Source organism: Podarcis cretensis (assembly GCF_951804945.1).
Source record: "Podarcis cretensis genome assembly, chromosome: 13".
Taxonomy (NCBI): domain Eukaryota; kingdom Metazoa; phylum Chordata; class Lepidosauria; order Squamata; family Lacertidae; genus Podarcis; species Podarcis cretensis.
In genome coordinates this window covers 41333860-41359186 of record NC_137182.1, presented here as the reverse complement: position 1 = coordinate 41359186, position 25327 = coordinate 41333860, and the positions used below count along the sequence as shown (strand labels likewise).

At 45.3% G+C, this 25327-nt stretch overlaps 2 protein-coding genes across 6 annotated transcripts; both read right to left on the bottom strand.

Annotated features, from left to right (window-relative positions):
- Positions 1–59: 59 nt before the first annotated feature.
- LOC307201234 (NACHT, LRR and PYD domains-containing protein 1b allele 2-like) lies at positions 60–8698 on the bottom strand. The gene is made up of 11 exons (XM_079950275.1): positions 8199–8698; positions 7447–7676; positions 7195–7341; positions 6015–6079; positions 5411–5634; positions 4071–4324; positions 3544–3672; positions 2919–3057; positions 2776–2808; positions 2224–2259; positions 60–1634 (listed from the first exon to the last, which is right to left on the bottom strand). The coding sequence occupies exons 1-11, from the start codon at positions 8491–8493 to the stop codon at positions 1354–1356; spliced, it is 1833 nt and encodes a 610-aa protein (XP_079806401.1). The 5' UTR covers positions 8494–8698; the 3' UTR covers positions 60–1353.
- Positions 8699–12108: 3410 nt separating this feature from the next.
- On the bottom strand, positions 12109–24263 carry LOC307201230 (caspase recruitment domain-containing protein 8-like). 5 transcript variants are annotated; one of them, XM_079950268.1, is made up of 10 exons: positions 23496–24263; positions 23061–23456; positions 21935–22056; positions 20839–20903; positions 17876–18099; positions 16991–17244; positions 16415–16543; positions 16112–16253; positions 15989–16018; positions 15029–15592 (listed from the first exon to the last, which is right to left on the bottom strand). In XM_079950268.1, exons 1-10 carry the CDS (start codon positions 24055–24057, stop codon positions 15300–15302), a joined length of 2217 nt encoding a protein of 738 aa, XP_079806394.1. In that variant the 5' UTR covers positions 24058–24263; the 3' UTR covers positions 15029–15299. The 5 variants fall into 5 exon arrangements, with proteins under 5 accessions (XP_079806395.1, XP_079806394.1, XP_079806391.1 ...); XM_079950269.1 differs by lacking the exon at positions 15029–15592 and adding an exon at positions 12109–12326 and having other exon boundaries at positions 23061–24263; XM_079950265.1 differs by having other exon boundaries at positions 23061–24263.
- Positions 24264–25327: the final 1064 nt, after the last annotated feature.

Genomic DNA, 25327 nt, shown 5'->3' with positions numbered 1-25327 from the left:
ACAGGCAGACATTCAACAGGTGAAAGCTTTATGCACGCGCGCACACAAACACACATTTATTTCTTTATTATTTATGCCCCGCCCATCTGGCTGGGTTGATTGGGGGGAGACCTGCCCCCCTTGGCTGCGCCCATTCTGGGAACCCAGACGAACCGCCCCGCCCCCCCTCGCAGCGCGAGCGCGTGGAATCCGCCTTTGAACTTCCCCAGATCCGACTCCTGCAAGTCCCGCGGGGCGCCGTGCAGCATGCGAGAAACAGAAACTCGGCTCTTCTCTTTCCCCGACAGCGCGGCGGAGCCCAGCAGGTGGCGCTAAAGGAACACGCTCTGATTCCAAGGCTTCCCTGGCCGTTCGCGTCGGCTCTAATTGGCCGCGCGGGCGGAAGGGGCGGGTCCGGAGCTCCGAGCTCCGCTTCTCATCTTGCTTTCGCTTTCCTCCCGTCTGAGGAAGCTCCTCTGCTCTAACAGCTTCCGCTTTCTCTTTCTGTCTTCCGGAAGGGAGGAGGCGGGGCTCAGGGGAGACTTTTTGCGTCGGGCGCGACAGCCTTGTTGCGACCGGGGCTCCTTCCTCTCCAGTGGAGAATTTCCTTCTCCTCTCCCGCCTGTGCCTTCGGCGCGCGGAAGGGCTCCTCGGGGCTCTCCTTCCCGGCCTCTCCCGAAGTGCTGCCCGGGGAACGGAGACTCCAGAGCCCGCCGAAGGCGCCCGGTGGCGTTTAGGCTAGCCCGGTTGAGGGCCTTGAGGGAAGGGTCGGGTGGGAAGGATATCGCGGAATTCTTCATCTAGCGGGTAGGCCCTGGGGGGCAGTATTCAAATGGTCCTTCCCACGGTCTTTGCATAGAAGAACACATTCAAAGCAGAGCCCCAGCTGCGGGTGTGTGTGGACCAAAGAGTAAGATAGGAAGAGGATGGAGGCTCAGGCAGTAGGGAATTCTGCTTTGAACAGCTTAATGGATTCAGTAGTTGTTGATGTTTAGTCGTGTCCGACTCTTCGTGACTCCATGGACCAGAGCACACCAGGCACTCCTGTCTTCCACTGCCTCCCACAGTTTGGTCAAACTCATGTTGGTAATTTCAAGAACATTATCCAACCATCTCGTCCTCTGTCGTCCCCTTCTCCTTGTGCCCTCCATCTTTCCCAACATCAGGGTCTTTTCCGGGGAGTCTTCTCTTCTCATGAGGTGGCCAAAGTATTGGAGCCTCAGCTTCAGGAACTGTCTTTTCAGTGAGCACTCAGGGCTGATTTCCTTAATTCAGTACTCCATGTTAAAAACACAGGAGCCCAAAGGGAAGGCATGAGATCATTTAATGCATGCAGCTGGATCCCCTGGGATAGATCTCTCCATTTCTGCAGCCTCAGCTCCATTCAAGGTCAGCAATAAGGAACCTGTTTTTGGCCTTCAATGCCTTGTAGAGCTGATCCTTGCAATAGTGGTTCCAGCCAGGCACCAGCGTGTAGAGTTCCCTCATTTTTTCTTGGTTAGTTTCCCTTGAAGAGATTTTTTGGTACTGTTCTTCATCCAGGATTTGGCCATGCAGCATATCCAGGACTGCTGCAACATTGGTGGTCCGCTGGATCAGCTGTTCGCGGTGCTGTTCAATGAAATGGCAGTCAGAGGAGCTGGGTGGATGAGCATCTATCAGACAAAAGAAGAACAATTCACATTTAAAGGGGGGAAGGTATAGAAGATGCTGCAAGAGACTGACCTCTGGTAGGAAGTGGAGCATCCAGGACTTAGCTTGTCTCCAAGAGCTTCTACTTCCGCAACAATTTTGCTCCTGGGACAGTAGTAATGGAAAGCTCACTGGTCTGTCAGCAGCCATGGAAAGGCAAGAGCTGCGTTGGTCTGCTGGAATCCTTGACCAGGACGTGAGATGCCTGGCTTCATATCTCTGTGGTTATTCACAAAACGACAATTACTAAAACAATTAATGCTAACTTACTGAGCTCCAGAAGGAGTTCACCAATATGGGCCACCCCAGCTTATCCACTGACACTATGTCAGTTACCAAGTGCAAAATAGGACTTTGCAGGTGGGCAGATTTGGGTGAGCCACACTTGTTACTTACATATTGTGTTATTCAAAAACCAAGTGTAAAACCTCTCAGACATAAAATTCCACTGACTATCTGCTTTCTAAATCCATGACAATTTAGTATGCAAGAGACCTTTGTCCTTGGGAGAAGACCTGGTTACATGAGACCATGTTATAGATTCCTACTGACCTTGTGCTGAGTGCAAAACAGAAGGCTTCAAGTCTTCTGAAAGAGGACAGAAAAGAGGGAAGTTAGACAAACTATGATTGGGATGTCCTTATCAATCCTTCATCTCAAGCTTTGGTCAAATCATAGAGTCCTTCCTTGATCAAATGTTTAAAGGTGGCTAACCCAGAGTTACCCTGTCTGAAATTTGGCAATGTTAATCCCCTCATGTCTCCCAAGTTTCACCAGATGTGTGAAATAGCAAACAAACAAAAGGCTATAGCTCTTTTGGTTTCTGAATGCAGCAAATGAGATTTTTGAAGATTTGTTTTTTTCTGGATTGCAATTCAGATCAGGACTCCAGATTGGGTTGGGCCAGATCCATATTAATGTGAACTGAACCAGATCTGGAGTTGATCCTGAATCGTATTTCAGTTGGGCGGGGGTGTTGCATTGCCTTAGTATCTAATAATTTATCAAATGCTTACTCTTTGCACCTATTGGGAAGAAGGATGGGATACAAGCACAAACACAGGGGAAGTGAATAAACAATTAAAATAAATAAATAAAACTTACCTTGTGCTGGGGGCAGAACAGAAGTCAACTCATCTGAAAGATAACAGAAAAAAGGAAATCAGAGGGGGAATGTGGCTGGGATGTCCTCCGTTAGCCTACTTCCCAATGGATGGTCCAACCTTTGGTCCTCTCTCAAAGCTCACCGTGTCTCACACAGGCCCTCCACACAAGTTCATCCTTCTTATTTATCAGGTTGAGCTCCAGTTCATCCTGCATGTGCTGAGCACACAGTTCAATGTACTGCTGTTTCATGTCTGCATTCAGGTAGTTTAACTTCAGTTCCTGTGAGAATGAGTGAAAGATAGACTTCTTTTCTGTTGATCCAGTGAGCAGGACTAAAAAAATGGGAGGAAATTGCAAGGAAGTGGATTTTGGCAAAACCTTTTGGAAAAGTTCCTAATGGTAACAGTTGTTACCATTGGGACAGTGCCTTGGGAGGTGGTGGCCCCAACTTCACTGGCATTATTTAAGAAGAGGCTGCACAGTCATCTCCAAAGGGATTTAACAGGTATTTGCATCCTTCTTTGGAGAGCTTGCACTGGGCAGGGAGGTAGACTGTAGAGGCAGGTGGAAAAGATGCCTCCCAAAGTTCCTTCCGACTCTATGATTCTATGTGCGAATGTTGCTTAACCCACAGCTTTCCACCCAGCCCTCCATTCAAGAGGGTAAGCAAAAGGCTGAAGAGGTCTGAGCTGAGTTTCTCCTATCCTCATACCTCACAGGCTAGGTACTCTCCCAGCAAAACCTTTCACCCTCTTCGCACTGTACCTTCGGATAGATTGTGACACCATCTAACTTCTGCACAAAGAAGCAAGAGCCAATCTTAAGAGGTTTCATGGTCACAGGATTTTTTAGCATTTTTCGTGAATGGCACTTCACTTCATACTCATGGACAGCCTGGAACGAGCAAACAAAGTCACTTTTGAGACATGCAAAGAAGATGACAAACTGCTGGAGGATTTTCCAACAAACTGAACTGGCAGAGGTTCAGATATTCTCTGGGTAAACGCTTCCGAGACTAACAACATATAAGGAAACCTAGGTCACTTTGACACTCAATACTGAATCTTGGTCAATGGATTCCCTGTCTTTTTTCCACCATGGAATCCAAGAAACCACACATGCAGTTCCTAATTAACCCCCCACCCAGGCACTGACCAAACCCTGACCTGCTTGGCCTCAGCAAGATGATGGCTTCATATGCCTTCAGACCAGATCCTTGCTCTGATCAACAGGATCAAGCTAATCATCTTGCAAATTTGTAGAACCTAGTAGAACTGGAGATTCCTGGTTACCTTTTTAAAGGAAGAGTCATTGGGGAGGAGGTAGAGGTGGAATATTGGAGCAGAGACTTCCAGCTTTTCATAGAGCAGGGCCACAGCGTGCACCTTTATCTTTTGCTTAAACCAAAACTTTTTGAAAACTGCTCCACAGGGAGATAACTTGGGGTTTTCCAACACAGCATGAAGTGGTCCCACTCTGTCTGGCTTCTGCAGACTCATCATCCTACCGACAAAATGTGCTATGCGCACTTGGGAACCCTTTTTACCTATCGGAGGAAGGAATGCAAATGAAACACAGTTTAATAGTAGTTAGCCTGCAGACCCACTGCCCTAAGGTAGGCACCTAGTTCTTACGACCTTTAGTTCACCCATTCCTGAAGACTCCAAAATGTTCAAAATACTGTACACTGGAATGCTGTTATGCTGTTTCAAGTGATGGCTAACCATCAATTTATCCAGCCTTTTTTTTTTTTTGCATAACTGGCTTGCTTTTTTTGATAGCCTGTGATAATAGATGCTGCTTTATGTCTAGCACAGATTGTCTCAAATGAGCATCTGCTCTCTGTTGCCCAGATTCCAATACCGTAAGACATGAACTGGCTCTACTGCAACAAGAAGTTCCTTAGCTGAGGCACTACAGCAAAAGTGGGTATCCTCAGTCTTGGGGGCCAGAGATGGTCCTCTAGACTTCTCTGCCAGCCCCTTAGAACTCTCCTTCCACTAATCAACAGTTTTGTCTGGATTGAGATTCACTGTCTGCACCTACAATGGATCTGGCGGTCCTTGGAATATAATAGCTGCAATTCAAACCACACAGCAGCATTTATTATCTGAATTGGTAGTAAGGAATGGGAACTAAAGTTCAAGGAGCATCTGCATGTCTTCCCATAATGCAAATCAAGAGCAGTGATTTACCAAGGTGGAAACCAGAAAACATGGGCTATAGACAGCAGAGGTATTTTGTCCTTGGAAGAGTGTGTAAACACTCAAGAGGTGCATACTCAAGTTCACATGAACTATTCAACTACCATTTATTATTTATTAGATGTGTATCCTGTCCTACCTCCCAAATGACTAATCTTTACCCATTGAAATGAATTGACCCATTTAGTCATTCCTTTCAGTGGGTTTACTCTGAGTAAATGTTTGTCAAATCCAACGTTTAATGCCTATTTATTGCCCTGCTATTCTCACAATCAAAATGGTTTAAGAGGGACAAGCATGTTACAAGTGGGGGAGAATAAGAGCTTAGGTTAGGAAGCCTACTTCTCCCTCTCATGCAGAATGCCATGATAGTCAATCCCATTTAGGATTCCTGTTACAATGGTTATGGAATCTTTCTTTTACTGTACCTGCAAGACACAAGAAGTGAGGGAGTTGAATAGCTGACACAGACTCGACTGGATCTGCTTGGATGTTGAGCAAAGGGCCGGCAACCATCAACTTCCATGCATCCCACCTGTTCAGGTGTTTAGGCCATGAGTCAAATTGGTATGTGATGGTCACAGCGCCCCTCACCTCAAATATGAGATCAGTATAACAGCAACGGAAAGAGCCAGGCTCAGTAAAGCATAACCTGAAAGCAAGCAAGCAAAAGTCAAATGGGGAAGGGGTGGAACACATTCCTTTGCTGTTAAGAGAAATCATAACTCGTGTCCTATGTGCTTGCTTGGTAAAACATACCATGTAGTAAAAGTTTAACACTGCCTGGAAATTGTGGTTATTCTTCCTTTGTTTTCCTGCATCTGATATAGTAGCTGACCCACAGCTTCCTTGAAATACACTAGATCTTGGTCACTGCTACTGATCTACCACATAAATGTGCAGCTACAGATGTAAACTGGGTGTGCTTTAGAGAACACCAACATTTATAATGATTGTGAGACCCACATGAGCCGAGTCTACAGAACATTCCCCAGAAGGTAGGCTGAAAAATGTGTGAGATAAATTACTCACTTGTAGGATGCATGATTCCCTTGTAAATCCAGAACAACCTCCGGATTGATTTTTCCTGGAAGAGCCTTTAACAAAGCAGTAATGATTAATATTGATGCCAATGCACCCCCCACCCCCCACCCAACCTCATCTGAAAATGAGAATGTCTTTCTTCCCCAAAATCCTCAACAGGCAGTTTAGTGTAGGAGACATTCCATGAAAGTGGGCTGAAATTGAAGAACTCCACTACAAGCTGAATGTACATTGATTAAAAAATGTTAAAGCACCAGAAAAAAGTGTGGATTTCAAATTGATAACATTCAGTGGACTGTCTGTAAAATGTGAATAGGACTGATGATTCTACCCGAAACTGAAATCACAGTGTGATAGTACAGAAAGTCAATTGCAATTCTATTTACTTCCATTGCCAACTGTATGGAAACTGCTTTACCACTATATATTGACACACACACAAACCAACACCAACGGTTCTAAAAAGTGTGGAATGTATTATTACTAGAGCAGCCAAGTACAACATTTTCCTGTTGCTTAGAATGGACACACAGAGGAATGTGGCTCTAGACAGAGAGGACTTCCTGTCATATCTGCTCTGGAGCTTCCTGCCCCTTTGTGTGACCAGGTAGATGGGCATGACCCTAGTTGACCAGATAAAAGGGGTGGCCATGCAACCATCTCTCTCTTGGACTCTTGCTCTCCTGGCTCCCAGCCAGCACATGGCTCAACCTTCACATAGGATGGAGCCCAAAAGCCCACTGTAACCACAAGATAAAGCCTGTCTTCAGATTACTGCTGTGAACTGAATGTGAGTAAAACTTTATTCTTACTTTTAAAGAAGACTGTGTTGTGTTATTATTTAAGTGGGAAATAAAGTGGAAACTTACCAACAACAATCCAGACTGGACAAGGCAGACTAGATTGCTTAATTAAATGATTCTAACGAATCATCAACTTACTTCCAATAAGGTGCAAAGGGATCCCCCTCCTGCTGTTTTCTCACTAGCGTGAGGAGGGATAATATCAAAACTATATATCCTCTCCTACCTTCCTTAAGATTCCCACAAACAGATTACTTTCCACAGTAAACTTGAATTTCAAGTTTGGTAGATTCACCTTGAAAGTATCCATGTATTCCTCATTCCTGTGGGTGGTAATGCAAATCAGATTGAGTCCAGTCCCTTACCTCACTGGGACACCTGCTACACTGGACACTTCCCCCAAAATCTTCAGTCTCATCTGTCTGACTACTGCTTTCTTCTTCTACAAACTGGGGTTTTTTCTCACCGCAGCACCGAGTGGGCAGGAATCTGGATTGAAATTTGATTCCACTCTGTAAAATAAGGACAATTATTTATAATCCCACATAGCTGTACTGTGATCGAAGGAGAAATTTCATTGTCCTTGAGGATTAGGAAGAACCCTAAACCAAACTCACCTTGTGCTGCATTTTGTACGACCGCCTCTGTTTCCAATTGTCCATTTCTATGCATTCCACAAATTGGTGACAAGTTTTCATCCCCATTTCCTCAGTTCTAATCGGCAATTTGTGACCTTTCTCACATTCTTCGAATATGTGTTCTGGGTCCTTTTCAGGAATTTTCCATAGATGTTTCCTTCCTGTGTGGATCATCTCATCACTAGACATTGTGACATTTTGCAAATTACCTGTTGTACAAACGTTTGCTTGCTTGTTTGTTTGTTTTGACATCAGCAGAAAAAGAAGAGAACCTCAACAGGGTATGAGAAGCTTCCCTATACTGGATCCTACCGCTTGGCTGCCTAATTTCTCAGGGCCAACTTTCAAGGTCAAGTGACTCTCCAAGGCGGCAGATAGAGGCAAGTCTTTCCTAGCCCGGCTTGCCATTTCCCAAAAATAACTGTTGCAAAGGAAGGTTGAGTAAGAAAGTGTTCTTCAGAATAACGCATAGAAACGAGATACAATATATTCGAAATTTCGTCCCTGCCGTTTAATGCCCATGTTGAGATGATGCAATGGAATAATGAGAGGGAGAAGGAGAGCAAAGCGGGGATATAGGAAGGGAGGCAGGGGATTCCCAAGTCGCCCCTCCAATTTTGTCGCCACGCGCTTGTACAACTGGACCCCGGGAAGCAAACCTCCCCTCTCCCGGCCAACGTTTCCATAGGAGATCCGGGCGAAGCAACGGCTCCCCTTCCCGAGGTCCTTACCTTGCCTGCTGCGGAGGAGGCGCTTGTCCGCCTGGCGCCGGCCGTCGATGGTGCTCCGCGCCTCGGCCGCCACCTCCACGGCGCTGCTCTCGCAGGAGTGGCGGAGCAGCTCGACCGGGAACTTCTCCAGCTCGCCCTCCTCGGAGCGCGCCGGGGTGAGACTCAGGGGGCCACGGCTGGCGCCACGGAACAAGCGGAGACTTGGCGGCCGGGATGCTCTGCCGCAGCGGAAAGAATCCTCTTCAGAGAAGCACCCGTCCCCAGCGCAGCTCAGAAAACATTTCACCGACAGCATTCCCCCCCCCCCACCCAAAGGCCCTGCAAGAGCGGCTTCCTTCTCCTTAACGGGCTACTTCCACATCCCTCGGGCGGGGAAGCTCTGCGAGGGTTTCTGGCCTCTCCCAGCCGCCTTCCCTGTCCTCTTTCAGTCGCTCGCCCCGTCGAAGTCCCGACAGGCAGAGCCCCGCTTCAGGCACCAGGGGACTCGACGGCGGGGACGGAGCCCGCGATTGCCTCGGCTCGCTCCTGCCCGACCCCTGCGCTTAAGCAGGTGCGCAGTCTCTGCCAGGACACCGAAGCCTGCTGGAGGCTTTCTGCGACGTTTCGGTTTCTCTCCTTAGCACGCGACTTCCTCATCCCTTGCGCTGAGATCTTGAGACTCTCGCCTTCCCCGCCTACCGCCCCCAGTCGCCTGGGGAACCAGAGGAGCATTTTCGCTTCAGACACCGGCAGACTCGACGGCGGGGACGAGATGGCCTGAAGGGCTTTTTCTTCCCGCTGCTCTCTCTTTTCCGCCCCCGCCTAGCCGTGCGCTTCGGCAGGCGCGCAAGTTGCGCGGCTTGGGAAGGGCTCCGAGGGGAAGGACTCTGAAGTCTGCTTAAGCTTTTCTGAGAGCGGTTTTTCCTACATTGTGGTAGAAGGGAAGGGGTTTCTTGTCCCCGGGATCCAAAACTGGGAGGAGGCCGGGAGAAAGCGGGAGGGACAGGACGCAGCAGGTGGTTGAGCAACCGCAGCGCGATGCACGTGGGGAGGGGGACCCACACAGTGCTGATAAACGAATTTTCAGCCTCATAGAGGTTCATTTGAAAATAAGAAATAGAACCTTTAGTGTCATCTGCCCAGAGATTCAGGCATCTTCTGTGCCAACTTTTAAACCCCTGCTGAAAACTGTTCTATTCTGCCTGGCCTATGCAGGAAATTAATAATCCTTCCATAATGGTTTAGCGATGTCTGGTTTTAACTTCTTTTTTTGCATAGTTTTGTTGCTGTAAATCACTTTTCTATATTGCGTATTAATCAGGGGTCAGCAAACTTTTTCAGCAGGGGGCCAGTCCACTATCCCTCAGACCTTGTGGGGGGCCGGACTATATCTTTTTTGGGGGGGATGAACGAATTCCTATGCCCCACAAATAACCCAGAGATGCATTTTAAATAAAAATACACATTCTACTCATGTAACAACACACTGATTCCCGGACCGTCCGTGGGCCGGATTTAGAAGGCGATTGGGCCGGATCCGGCCCCCGGGCCTTAGTTTGCCTACCCATGGTATTAATGGTATAGCAGTGTACAAATACTTTTATAAATAAATGCATGAATCTGCTTTGCTCTCTTTTGGGGGCGATTTGGTGTGTGTGATTTGGTGTTGCCTTTTAGGATATGCATAAGTCCTACCAATATTAGCCGAGTTGTACACGAAAAAAGAACCAGGACCTCCTCACCCCTCTCCTTAATTCCAGAACTGTATTGAAGTAGTCAGGATGCCCTAATGTGCTCTCTTTGCATTTGACTTCCTGGCTATTTTGGGAGGTTGCTGATCCCCATTTCCTCCCATTGACATTTAGTTAAACAAGACATGTGATGGGAAGTCATCCTCCATGGAGGAGAGAGGAGCAAGGATGCTTAGGAGTTGGGGCAACCTATTCTCTGCACCAGGTAAATTATCAGTACAGTGGTACCTCGAGTTACAAATGCCTCAGGTTACAAACGCTTCAGGTTACAAACTCTGCTAACCTGGAAGAGTTACCTCGAGTTGAGAACTTTGCCCCAGGATGAGAACGGAAATCGTGTGTCGGCGGCGCAGCATCAGCAATGTATTCTATTAATGTATTCATTAATAGGAAATCCACAGAGTAACTTCTTTGATACACTTTCTGTAAGACCACAGGACCTCTTTCTCATGTCTCTCACTGCCTCAAAAAAAACACCAGATTTGTTACAAAAGGTTTTTTTCCCCCTGCCTAATTTTTCACTTCCTCAAATGATTCTCGGAAGTCTCAAAAGCCACAGATTCAGAAGGAAAGCAACAAAATGTTAGTTTCTAAGACCTGAATATTATCCCTTGGGAGCTGTATATTGGAGTCTTCATCTCAGTACAGACGCTGTATTGTGTGAAAGTTAAAAAGGCTAAATAAATAAATAAACAAAAAATAAAAGTTGGGGGGGCATTTATCCCAATTTGTTTGCAGGGAAATTAGATGGCAGCATTTGCTCTGATTCATTTGCAGGAAGGCTAGATGTTGCTTCAAAGTAAGTGCTGTCTGGCATTTCCCACCACATTTTTCTGTCAGTTTCCTTTTGGGAAAGTGAGAATGTTGCACAACAGCTTCAAATCTGCTTTATTTGCGCAAACTGAATTTGCTCATGTGTGGTTGGAATCCCCATTCAAAAATAGCGGCTGCCTTGGAGTGTCCTATGATGCTGTTTGGGAATATCCCTTCTCCTGGCACAGTCATGCACTTAAAAATGCTGATTTTTGCAGCATGTGGTTTCTGCAGGACTGGAGAGAGAGACGTTCTGGTGGGATGAAGCTGGAGGAAAAAACAAATTAAAGGCAGCTGAGCCAGGTGATATATTAAAACAACATCAGAATCATCTGGTTAACTCGGTCACAACTCCACAGGTTGAAAGGTAGAGTGATACACCATTATTTGCATTAGTAGCAAATCAGTAACAGAATATTCCAGCATGCCTGCATTTAGCTGTATATGGTATGACAATTGCCCTTCCCTTCCTAATGCTGGCAGTTGGAGCACATTCAGTGCGTAAAACTTCAGACTAGGCTGATTGGGGAAGGTCCATGACTCAATGGCAGTGCGCTTGCTGTTATGCAAAAAGACCCAAGGTTCAATCCCTTGTGGTCTCCAGGTAGCGCTGGGAAGACCCTTGTCCCAGACCCCGAAGAGTCACTGTCAGTGTCATTAATACTGAGCCAGGTGGACCAACTGACATGAGGCAGCTTCCTGTATTCCTGTGCTCTCAGATAAGTCCAGCAATCCAACCTGGCCTGCATAGATAGGGACTAGGCAAGGCGTGTGGGCTTGAAGTTTCAGATCCCTAAGCGTGCCCTTATTTTCAGAGTTTCTTCCTCATTGAGAGGACTTCTGTTCCTCATTTTAAAGGCCAATAATTGGAAAGTATTTCTCAACTGCTGTATATTATTATGAGGGATATATGGCCTTCTGCTGACCTTCATTCCCTTCCATTAACTTTTAGGTAAGTAAGACATGCAACATGACACCAACCCGCCAGGAGAGGAGACAGCAGGAAGGAGAACACAAGCCTACAGGTTTCTCCTGATCTAACCACAGTTAGGAAACCAGGCAGCCTCAGGTGTGCAGCTGGTAAGTGCCAGGATTAATGGGCAAACTGCAGAGTAACTTCTTCTCTGGGAAATTGTTTGCAAGACCACAGGTCTTCTCCTTTACATCTCTCATCGAGGCAACAGACTCCTTCAAAACTGTCAACAAACTCATGTAAGACCCCAAGTTAATATCAGTATTCCATTAATGTACAAAATATACCTTTAATTAGCCATCCTAGTTACTATATCATTCCGTCTCTAGCGTCAAACTCAGGCCTGTGCCATTCATACTTCTAGGGGAATGGATAGCAGCAGAAAAAGGCAAAATAAGGTTTGATTAAATTTATGGTGGCAGGGAGTTCTGTAAACCCTGAAGTATAAAAACGAAAGGAGCGCAAATACCTAAACCTGTTCACTAAAGGAACTGAATGAATTTGCCCTTGGACTTCTTGAGTTCCTCCTCCCCAAGTCCTTCAAGATGTCCAAAAGATGGCTGTGGAGGATCTTCACCATCACACCCATTCAAAGTCAGCACCAGCTGAGCCCTGTAAAAAAGCACAAAACAGGAGAGGCTGCATGTGGGAATTGTGGATAGTAGGAGAGGATATATTGATTAAATATTATCCTTCCTAGTGAGTCATGCAGCAGGGTTCATTCCCTTCTACACAGCAGGAAGCTAGGTGTAAGTGGCTCCTGTCCTGCTTTGCTGCTTTAAAGCGAGCTGTGGAGTAGGGAGGGAGGGCGGGCTCAATTTAAAGCAGCAAAGAGGGAGAGGAGCCGTTTACACGAGAGGAGGGAGGCTGCTGGGATTCCTGTGTCAGGTCCGTCTGGGGCTGTGCTGCCTCCCCGCTCGTCGCTCCTTGAGCGCGCATGCTAAAGAAACATACAGCTCCTGTCCCTCTCCCTCTGATATTATACTGGTAGTTTATTAAATAGTTGAGTACAACATTTGATTCAGAATATCCCCCCCCCCCCGTTTTCCTCCTCTAAAAACTAGGTGTGTCTTATGGTCAGATGCATCTTATGGAGCAAAAAATATGGTATATTCCTGGTAAGGACCCCTTTGATTCCCTCCTAAAATAAAAAAGACACAAGAGTCTTCCTTATAAGTAATGAAATGTTTACTCACATTCAGTTCAAAGTATGATCCCTGAAGACAGGCTTTAGCTTGTAGTTACAGAAATAATAATAATAATAATAATAATAATAATAATAATTTATTATTTATACCCTGCCCACCTGACTGGGTTTCCCCAGCCAATTTGGGCAGCTCGCAATTGAATATTAAAAACACAATACAGCATACAACATTAAAAGTTCCCTAAACAGGGCTGCCTTCAGATGTCTTTTAAAACTAGAATAGTTGCTTATTTCCTTGACATCTGATGGGAGGGCATTCCACTGGGCAGGCGCCACTACTGAGAAGGCCCTCTGCCTGGTTCCCTGTAACCTCAGTTCTCGCAGTGAGGGAACTGCCAGAAGGCCCTTGGCGCTAGATCTCAGTGTCCAGGCTGAACGATGGAGGTGGAGACATTCCTTCAGTTATACAGGACCGAGGCTATTTAGGGCTTTAAAGGTCAGCATCAACACTTTGAATTGTGCTCGGAAACATACTGGAAGCCAATGCACATCTCTCAGGACTAGTGTGTAAGGATGGGCCTATGTGCTGCTGGCAGAGAGCCAGCAGACAGCATCAAATGCACCAGGAGCAGTGGCCAAAATAGGAGAGAGAGATGGTTGCATGACTGGGCCTTTTGTTAGGTCTGCAAGGGTCATGCTCATCTACCTGGTCAAATGCAGGGGGAAGAAGCTCCAGACCAGGTGTAACAGGAAATTCTACCTTGGCTGGAGTAACACTTCCTGTGTCCACTCTAGGGAAACAAGAAATGTTGTATTTGACTGCTCCAATGGATTACATCCGACACTGCAGAGGTAAGCAGGAAGGAGTGTCCCATTCCGTTGCCATTTCCAGTCCCTCTAGTTCAGGGGTCTGCAACCTTTAAGACAAAAAGAGCCACTTGGACCCGTTTCCGAAGGGAAAAAAACTGGGAGCCGCAAAAAAAAAACCTGGGAGCCGCAAAACTCGTCATTATAAAAATAACTTTTTTGTCACTTTTTTTCTTTGTTTAACCCCTCAGAATTACTCCTCCTCATAGAAATAAACGTTAAATTAACAACTTACCTTTTCTAACGCACACACCGCCCCCATGCGACATCACAGCCAGTACAGAGCGCTGCCACAGTGGGGAGTGTCGGGGCGCACAATGCGCCTCCTCCCCTCGCTAGTATCCGCCCCGGAGCCGCGGCAAAGGTGTAAAAGAGCCACATGTGGCTCCGGAGCCGCGGGTTGCTGACCCCTGCTCTAGTTAGTGTGAGGGAGGCAGGGGGCTCAGCCTGAGGCCCAAAGTCCAGCCTGGAGCAGCCCCTGTTGCAATTATTTCTCCCCACTTCTTCACTACACTGCCGAAGGAACTCTTCTGGAGATCTCTTCAGCCTGTAAAGCTCTTTGAGGACTTCTTTTCTGCCTTGCACAAACCTATGCTTAGTGCTTGCTGGTTTTGCAGTGCTTCGATTTTGCTGGACTGTTGAGAGAAAAGTTAGGGTGGGAAGAAGCTGAAAGAAAAGCTGAGGGGACACAGTTAAGTGACAGAGGATCAGGCTTGTGATATATATATATATATATATATATATATATATATATATATATATGAAACAACTGTGAGATTTGGGCAATTTCCTGCCATTCTGTTGTGCTCCCATAACTCTGGGTTTCAGAAATAACTGTAACACTTTTTCTATCAATCTAAAACCAGAACTTATCTGATTTAGGTTGAAAAACCTGTCAGTCTAAAATCCTTGTACATTTTCTGACAGCTCACTGCTGATGACTGGGGTGTGTGTGTTTAAATGCTGCTCGATTTGGCAGTGGACGTGCCTGTTCCCTACTGGTGCAGCCAAAACAAGCAGTCCCCTTATTTTTAAGACACCTGCTTAGGGAGAGACATCTCCCTCATGCTGCTGGTGCTTGCAATAAGCAAGTTTCTTTCTCCCACTCTTCTCTGGTGATGGACAAAGTGGAAAAGGACAAGGCTCAGCCAGCAGCAATTGCTGATTTTGATGGCAATGGATTGAGGATTAATTTTGTAAATTAAAATTTTAACCTCCTGTCCCACACGTGTTTGAGAAACAGGCTGTGAAGCCCTTTTAGCAGAATAAAAAAAAAACCCTAATGCAGCTCACTGCAAGCTAGGAATTAGGCAATTGCACCTGTTTATTTGTGGTCAGCTGACCTCCCCTTCTTTGTCCTCATTGCTAAGAATGAACCACACGTTAAGATAAACAAAAGAGAGCTCATGCAGGGGCAAATACATAATATTATTTCCTTTGTTGGAAATCCCCCCCAAAGCATTAAGGAAGTGACCTCATACGGTCCCTTCTTTATTGATTAAGGAAGAACTGAAGTCACATAGTACATGCAGTTGGAGTTCCTGTTGTCTCTCTTTGACTTCATTGTGGTCTCATTTCCCTTCCAGTTCATCAAAAAGATATGGATTTCTGTTCTTCAGTACTTTGTAAAGCAGATCCTTGCAATAGCGGTTCCAACTTGGCGCCAGCATGTAGAGCGCCCTCATTTTCTCTTGGTTGGTTCCCTTCGAAGAGATCATTTCATACTGCTCATTATTCAGAATGGTGCCAAGGAGCATATCCAGCACCGCTTCAACGTTGCTGGTCCGCTGGATCAGCTCTTCCCGGTGTTGCTCAATGAAATGTTCTTTTGATGAGACTGACATTGGATGAGGTGGGCTTGCCTCTGTCAGACAAAAATAAAAGAAAATGCTCTTTTAAAAAAATGGCTTCAGAGGATGTTTCAAGACAGTGAGCTCTAGAGAGAGGTGATCAAAGTAGAAGGCGTAGTTTGTCTTCAAGCTGTCCTGGCTTCCAGACATTTATAGGGATAGAAAATGGCTGAGAATATGAGAAATAACTCATGGCATGTTCCAGAGGCACTGCTGAGGAACAGTGCAGTTGTCTCTATGTAGCTACTAGCAGCTGGAAGAGAGAGAGAGAGAGAGAGAATGAGTAGATGCATGAAGCAAGCAGAGACTACAAGGATGACTTCCAAATCTCACTCTAAAATTTCCCATAGTGAATATGCACCATTCCAGATGTGCAACCCTGGGTAGGTTATTACTGCATTCCTACTGACCTTCTGTTGGGTTAGAAGATTTCAGCTCTTCTGAAAGAGAACAGGGAAGATGCAATCAGAGAGTGCATGTGGCCTTTTCAAGCTATGGTCTAATCTTGCAGTCTTCCCTTGAGCAAAGCTCACCTTGTCTCACAAAGGCCTCCCAGATGAGTTCATCCCTTTTCTTCTCTATCAGGCTGAAGTGGAACTTATCTTGCCTGTGTTCAGCATAGAGTTCAGTGTACTGCTGTTCCATGTCTGCATGCAAATATTGAAGCTCCAGTTCCTGTGGGAAAGAGGGAAAGCTGTGTGACTATGGCTTAGCCCATGGTCTACCAATTTTAAGGGAAGTAAATAAGAGGTTGAAGGGATCCTGGTTTAGCTGTCCCCTTCTCATACCACACAGACTCACTCCAGGTAACACTTTCCATCATTTTTGCGTCTTACCTTGGGGCAGATTTCGACATCATCTAACTTCTGCACAAAGAAGCGAGAGCCAATCCTCAGAGGCTTGAGGATGACAGAGGGTTTATCCAATCTCCACGAAGGGCATTTCTTTTCTTTCTCATGGACTGTCTGGGAAGCACAAACAGAGTCATCTTTGAGACATGCAAGGGAGATGCCAAGCTGCTAAGCCACTTCCAAGCCTCACCTCAGGGAAGACTTCCAAGTCAACATGCTGCGTAACCTGGCATAAAGGTATTTTCTTTACACAATTTGATGACAACACTGTGTCTAGAGAAGAAGACAGTCATTTGGCTTCTACTTAGCAAAGGAAAGGGGTTTATTTTTATACTGGGTATTTGAATACTAATGCTGGTGGGGGGCAACTGCTAATGTGGGTTCATGTTTGCTAGAACTTCAATCAATCAATCAATCAATCAATCAATAGCAATCAATCAATCAATCAATCAATATCAATCAATCCAAGCACACCTTGATGAATGAGTTTGCCCACAGTTCTTGCATCTAATCATATTGCAAGTCTCGTGCCACTTAGCAGAGTGAAAGATTCCCAATTACCTTTCTTAGAGAAGAGTCGTTTGGGAGGAGGTATAGGTGGAATTTTTGAGCTGGAACTTCAAGCACTTGATAGAGCAGTGTGATGCAGTGGACCTTCATCTTCCGTTTAAACCAAGGCTTTTTGAAAACTACTCCACGGGAAGAGAACTTGGGGTTTCTCAACACAGCATGACGTGACCCCACTCTGCTTGGCTTTTCTAGACTCATCCCCTCTTCCACAAAATGTCCAATGTAGACTTGGGAGCTGTCCCCATCTGTAAAAAGAAGGAACACAAATGGAATATGGGTCAATAATAGGTAGCTTGCTTAGGGCAGTGGCTCTGGAGGTTATCTAAACATTTTTCAAAAAATAATTTTTATTAAGAATTTCATCATAACAAATTATCAAAAACATATCATCTTCATTTCCCCCATTTTCCCCTTCCCCCACCCCAAGAAAAACCCTCCCTCCCTCCCCCAAGACTTCCCTCAGCTCCTCTCTCTGATTTTTCAACACATATTATTCTCTGCATAATATAAACTTGTAAAGATCCTTAATTTATCTGTCTATTATGTTAGCAATAATAAATTTGTGTATGTTTATTCAAAACCTGCCAAGGAGTCTAGTTCATTTTGTTGTTGTTTTAAGTAATTTGTAAAATGTTCCCATTCTTCTTTAAAGCCAGATATCTCCTCCTGCACACTAGCCCTTCTCTTTTCTGCACCAGCCCTCCTGGTGACAGCTCCTTCCTGTTTACCCGCCATCTCTGAGTCAAAACAGGTAATGTTGTACTTGACTGCTCCCAGTGGATTACATCCCACACATGTTATATCTTATTCTTGTTTAGTATTCATTCCTCCAGTTACAGTTATACCATTGGAAGGTTCCCCGCCCCCCTACCGTACCTGCAAGGCACAGGAAGTGAGGGAAGTGGACGGCTGCCACAGCCTCGAGTGGATCCGCTTGGATGTTGAGCAAAGGACCAGCGACAGACAACCTCTGTGCATCCCTTCCATTCAGGTGCTTGTGCCACGAATCAAAGTGGTATGTTATGGTGACACCCGCTCCCACCTCAAATATGAGGTCAGTGTAGTAGCACTGAAAGGAGCCAGCCTCAAGGGAGCACAACCTGAATGCAACAAAGAGAAAGATGAAAGGAATAGTGATCAGTGCAGTTTCCCCTGCTGTTCTATTAGATCAAGGATGGCCAGCTCCCAAGAGACTGTGATCTACTCACAGAGTTAAAAACTGGCAGTGATCTACCCACTTTTTTGGGGTTCAGGCCAAAGTAGCTGAGCTTTTTTCAGGGAGGAGGAAAGCCCCATTTTGGGGGGGTGCAGGGGGGAAAATGTTGAGCTTTTTTTTAGAGGAGCCAAAGTTGTTAAGGGTTTTTTGTGGGGACGTCCAGTGATCTACCGGTAGATCAGGATCTACCTGTTGGACATGCCTGTATTAGATGTATCTGTAGCTCATCTCACAACTATTAATATGTATGGCCTGCATGTTCTTCTCATACTAATGACAATGTAGTAAAAGTTCAATACCGCCTGCATGTTCTGCTTCTTTGCTCTTGGCTCATCTGCATCTGATGCAGCTGTTGTGGGATGTGAAACACAAGAGCAGTTAAGTACAACATTCCTAGAGTGAACATGTTTACACATGGAGAGGAATGATTGTCCAGGCAGCAGGTAAACTTCCTGTTTCCTTCTGGGCTGGGACAGACTTCCTATGTATGTGACTAGAGGTGGGCGTGGCCTCACCTGTGCAGGTAACGACAAAAGCACAGGGCAGGACAGCCATCTTTCTCTCTGTGACTACTTTCGTCGAAGAAGCAACCTCTGCTTAGCCAAAGATGCTCTCTTGGCCTCCAACCAAGAGAGGACAAAGGGACTGTCTGTTTATGGGATAGTTTCCAGGTGTATGTTACTTCTCTAAGCTAAGTCTGCCTTCTGGGATCCGATTGTGAACAGAATGTGAGTGAGTAAACTTTTTATACTTTTAAATAAGACTGTGTTGTGTCTTATCTTTTATGAGGGAATAAGGGGAAAATACCAGAACAGTTATTATAGAGGCTTTAGCAAGCCTGAGCAAACACATCTGCTGTGAGTTTAAAAAGGGGAATGTTACCCTGCTAAATTGTGAACTTGTTTACACAAGTTGGAAAGGCTATAATCAAACAATATATCCTCTCCTGCATCCCTGAACATTCCCGCAGCTGTGTGGGTGGCAGACCTATGCAAATAACATATTGGAAGCTGTATGGGGATGAGGAGAGTTGATTAGAAGGGTAAGGATAAGAAAAATCTGGGCTCCCCTTGAAAGCTCTTTGCTACACAGTGGCCAAGTATAGGGATGAAGCTTTTAGTAAAGAGAATCTCCCAGGCAAACATCTTGCCACACACACACACAGCATTTTGTCATAGAGAAGTATTTTGGCTACAAGACAGCCCAGGAAGTAAGTAAGGCTTCTTTCGGTACTGGAAAAAAATGCTTTTATTTTTTTTTTTTTTTTAAATAATTTTTATTGCATTTTTCACAAAAAAGAACAAAAAAAGCAAATTTTCACAAACATTACAAAAAGAAAAGTTTTCACAAACATTGCAAAAGAAAAGAAAACATAGACAAAAAAAAAAAAAAAGAAGAGAAAAAAGGAGATTTTAACATAAAAAAAACAAAAAGAAATCCCTCACTTTCCAATTATAACCTTCAAAACCTTATTTTCCTTACTTCCACCCGCCTCCCGATCTTGTATTCTATGTAATAATTAGTTCAGCAAGCTCAATCTTTGTTCATTTTGATTCTTGATCCCTCCCTTTGTGCTCTTATTTAACTCAGTCACTAGAACCCCTTCTTTCCTTTTCAATGTCCTCAACATTCAAAGATTTTACAGTGTTTTTGTAGATAGACTTTAAACTTCTTCCAGTCCTCTTCCACCTGCTCTTCTCCTTGATCTCGAATTCTGCCAGTCATTTCAGCCAGTTCCATATAGTCTATTACTTGCATCTGCCATTCTTCCAGAGTGGGTAGATCTTGTGTCTTCCAATACTTTGCGATGAGTATTCTTGCTGCTGCTGTAGCGTACATAAAGAAAGTTCTATCCTTCTTTGGCACCAATTGGCCGACCATGCCCAGAAGAAAGGCCTCTGGTTTCTTCAAGAAGGTATACTTAAATACCTTTTTCAGTTCATTATATATCATCTCCCAGAAAGCCTTGATCCTTGGGCACGTCCACCAAAGGTGAAAGAATGTCCCTTCAGTTTCTTTGCATTTCCAACATTTATTATCGGGCAAATGGTAGATTTTTGCAAGTTTGACTGGGGTCATGTACCACCTATATATCATTTTCAGAAAAAAAAAAAAAATGCTTTTAAATGCTGGAACTAACAAAAGGTTGTGTGAGTGACTCTTAGTAATTCTCTAAACCAGCCAAATCCAGTGAGCATGGGGAGGGCTCCAGTCTCCCTTCCATTACCATGGCAGGTAAGCTTTTCTGTAACACAATTCACCCACCACACGATCACAACATGCTGTCACAGTTGTAAGCTGGTTATATGAAGACCATGAGACGCCAGAGATGTTCCTAGGGTCTTTTGTGCCATTGCAAGAACTGTATCAGCAACCCCACCCCCCTGCGAATCACGTTGCCTTTGTGCTGCAGTACGAGAAGGGTGGGAAACTTCTGTGTCTGATCTCTCTGAGATGTCGCCACACACACATATACATTGTATATTTCTGGGGTGATTTTGGGTATGCCTCCGTGAGACCCACATTAGTTGAATGTGTTCTGTAGTACCTTTCCCAGAATTGTCAACAGACAATTCAATGTTGAAAACATTATTTGAATGTAGAGATTGTAAAAAGATCTCACCTGTAGATTTCATGGTTCCTTTGTGAATCCCAAACCACATCTGGTATGATTTTCTCTGGAAGCTCCTGTGGCAAAGCAGTAATGATTAATATTTATGCCATACTGCCCATCCTATCTGAAAATATAGGCATTCTTATCTTCTTGCAGTGCCCTAGTTCCTACACCAAGGAGCACTGCTTGAGCCCCTATAGAAACACTAAATGCTATGTCACAGCATCTGCCTTTTGTGTTTGTTTTGGCAATGAGCTATAGTATGGTGATTACAGGCATTGTCTTTTCTTGTCTTTTTAATCTAGACTTTTTACCCCAAAATGTTTACAGAATATTTGCCATTCTTTCCAAAGATCTCAGTGTACTTACCAAAGGCAGATGTAACCCAAAAATATTAAATTACCTGCACTCTCTAGGTAAGGAAAGATACGGATGGGTGGGTGTGCAAGGAAGTAGTGAACCAACATTTTGTAGTCATATCAATGCATTTGCACGCAGGTACACAGGAGTCAAGATGCACACCCTCCTCTTTAGTCAAAGAATTGCCTCCTGCTCCTTCAGACACTGGGGACAGGTTGAAATCTGAAGAATTCTATTGTAAACATGGGATTATTGCAAATTGATAACATCATAGTATAGATCCCACACAGAACATTTCCACGCTATATACAGCAATCACAACAGGAGTGTGTGCAGTTGGCCATTTGCAGCTCACAACAACAAGAAAAAATTATTTATTTGTGTTGGAGACACCTGTCCATTCCAAGTACAGTGGTACCTCGGGTTACATACGCTTCAGGTTACAGACTCCGCTAACCCAGAAATAGTACCTTAGGTTAAGCACTTTGCTTCAGGATGAGAACAGAAATCGTGGAGCGGTGGCGCAGCAGCAGCAGGAGGCCCCATTAACTAAAGTGGTGCTTCAGGTTAAGGACAGTTTCAGGTTAAGAACAAACCTCCTGAACGAATTAAGTACTTAACCCGAGGTACCACTGTAATTCGTGTTGAATAGCAAAACCACAAACTTACCTAAGCTTGAAATTCAAATTCACAAGTTAGGTGTTAAAAGGGGCTAATACAAACCAGGATGAGTCCAGCCCTTTACCTCTCTAGGACACTGGTAGCAAAGTACACTTTTCCTGGAATTTGCAGGGCTTGTCTTTCGGCACTGCCCTGTCTCTGCAAACAGAGGGGATTCTGATACTTGCACTGAGAACTCAGGAATGCCTGTAAAAACAAGTGATTTATTTTCGCACATGGCTGCTGTGAAAATGAAGAAGCAAACCTTGAAGATTAGACAAATGTGAAGTGAATTTCACCTTGTTCTGCTTGTATGAGGAATAGGGGAAAGGGCTACTGAGTTCAGTGGGATGTACTTGCAGACTGGGACTGTAAACCTTTGGGTCATCAGGAAATGGAATGCAAAAAGTAGGGATGGTATTAATTCGGTTGTTAACCCAATCTCTCTCTCTCTCTCTCTCTCTCTCTCTCTCTCTCTCACACACACACACACACACACACACACACACAAAACTTTGATAACACAGGCATCCTGACATGGATAAATCAAAGTGGGGAAATGGAAACAAGAGATGATCTGAAGAGGGATGGAACCCACAGCAGTTTTGCTGTAAATTTTCATTGTTTATCTCATACTATAAATTCCTATTTATTCTGTACAGACCTGATTACAAGTAGAAACCCTGATGAAACTACTTCTAACTAGTAAAAGACACCTGCTCTTGGTCACAGGAGAAAACTGTGTCTGCTTGAGATCACTGGTTGTGTGCACTCATGTGTATTTGTAGTGTCATTTTTCAAAATAATTGCAAAGATGGGGAAATGAATAAAGCATGAAAGAGGAATTGAGAGCTACAATGCAAAGATGATAAATGTTATTCTTGCCATTTAATGTCCATGTTGAAACGATGTGAAGAAATAATGTGAGGGGGAGGAAGGGCAAAGAGGGGCATTAAAACTGCTTGAGGGTTGTGGTTTTTTTTACAACCAACTGAGGTATAAATTTTATGCAATAAAATAATATAAATATAGGAAGAGAGACCTGCGATTTCTGAGTCCTCCCTCCAATTGGTTAAGACACACTGAGAATGTAAATAATAAGTTTATGACAAACACGACCCAGCTAAAGAAACCTCTCTTCCTCCAGCCAACAGTTCTTCATGAGGAGATAATCAGGCTCAAACAAATGTTCCCCTTTCTGAGGTCCTTACTTGCCCTTCCACGGAGAAGCTTGTCCGCCTGCGGCTGGCAGTCGATGGCCTTCAGCACCTTGGCTGCCACCTCCACGGCACCATCCACATCATAGTGTCTGAGCAGCAGATGGCAGAGAGTCCAAGCACCAAGTTCCTGGGTGACCTGGAGATCGCCCATCGGAATGTAGAAATGGCAGAGTTCGCCCTTGAACTTTTTTAGCTCGGACTCATCTAAACTCTCCAGGGTGCACGCCAGGAGACCATAGATGGCTCTATTATAGGTTAAATGGTGACCTGACAGCAGAAATGATTTCATTGGGAGCCCAGAATCCTCTTCAGAAGAGCTCCCAGGATGAACCGCAGGGGCCAGAGACTTCTCCAAGCAGAGGGTATTGCGGTTCCCCACCTGGATGCCTGAAATGAAGCAGTTTTCTCTCCCAGAGTTAAAGTCACCATAGATGTCAGCAGGTTTGTAGGCATCATTGGTGACGTAAGGGATGTATCCTTCAAAGGCCAGAGCACCGGACAAGGGGATGTGTATTTGCCTCCCCTGGACTCTTGGCCTTACAGAGTCATAAGTGCCAAAGTGGCATCCTTCAAGGTCCAGGGCATCCTCCGAGAAGGTGTGTTTTTTTCTCTGCAACGCGCCTCTCTCCCCCATTGCGCCCTGCCCCCCCAAAGTCTCTGGGGCGCTCGCGGAACGGCGCGGAGGGCTATAGACGGGGAGGATCTGGTGCCGTCGCGTCCACAGCAATCCACCGCCTGTGCTCAGAGATCTTCCAACGGCCCTGACCGACTCCTCTTTCCTTACCGGGCTGCTACTTCCTCTTCCCTCGGGCAGAGAAGCTCTGCGCCGATTTCTGTCCTCTGTCTGTGGGCCGCCCGCCCGCATTCTCGGTCGCGTGGCGTGTCGCGTCCCTAGAGAAGGAACCCCGCTTCCGACACCAGCGGACTCGACGGCGGGGACGGAGCCTGCGATTGCCGCGAGCACGTTCGAAGGGGCGTCTTCCTGCATCTGATTTTCCCAAGCAGGAGCTCAAGCCGCTCTACTGCTAGCTATCAGTCTTCTCACGCTCTTGCTTCCTCCTAGTCAGAAGGAGGAGTGTCAGAAAAACCCCGGGGGCGGGCTCCTCTGAGGTCGCCTTCCTATCCGTAGCTGTCAACGTTTCCCTTTTTTAAAGTGAAATTCCGTTATTCAGAATAGGATTCCTCGCAAGAAAAGAGAAAAGTTGACAGCTATTGTTTAGTCGTTTAGTCGTGTCCGACTCTTCGTGACTCCCTGGACCAGAGCACGCCAGGCCCTCCTGTCTTCCACTGCCTCCCGCAGTTTGGTCAGACTCATGTTTGTAGCTTCGAGAACACTGTCCAGCCATCTCGTCCTGTCGTCCCCTTCTCCTTGTGCCCTCCATCTTTCCCAACATCAGGGTCTTTTCCAGGGAGTCTTCTCTTCTCATGAGGTGGCCAAAGTATTGGAGGCTCAGCTTCAGGATCTGTCCTTCCAGTGAGCACTCAGGGCTGATTTCCTTCAGAATGGATGCGTTTGATCTTCTTGCAGTCCACGAGAGTCTCCTCCAGACCATAATTCAAAAGCATCAATTCTTCGGTGATCAGCCTTCTTTATGGTCCAGCTCTCACTTCCAGCTATGCTTGACAGCTATGCCTCTGGCTTTTTTCGCTGGCAGCGGATTTGTGGCAACGCCGACAGAGAATTTATGGCAGTGCTTTTTTCTAAAAAAATGTTTAGGGGTATTCTCATTTTAACTCAAGAAAATCATCATTTTATTGTTCAGATTGGGGAAAATTAAATACAGTAAATGGACAAAAGTACAAAGATTCACAAAATGTTTAGGGGTATATGTGCCCCTGCGGCCTCCTCAGAAAAAAAGCACTGATTTATGATATTAAAAGGAAATCTGAGGTGGAGGCTTTTCCCCAGTTTTGAATATCAAAGGTTGTCATAAGACTCACTGCAGGTAAAGCAAGCAAAGAAACAAAAAAAGCAGAATATATATGTGGAAACATGGATAGTGGGAAGCAAGCAAGATGATCAAGGGTCTGGAAACCAAGCCTTAAGAGGAAGGGTTGAAGGAGCTGGGTATGTTTACCCTAGAAAAGAGGAGACTGAGAGGAGATAGCTGTCTTCAAATAAATAGAGGGCTGTGACATGGAAGAGGGAACAAGTCTGTGTTCTGTTCTAGAGGGAAGGACTCAAACCAATGGCTTCAAGTTACAAGAAAATTCTGACAATACTCCAGGAAGACCTTTTGGACACTCCAGGAAGACCT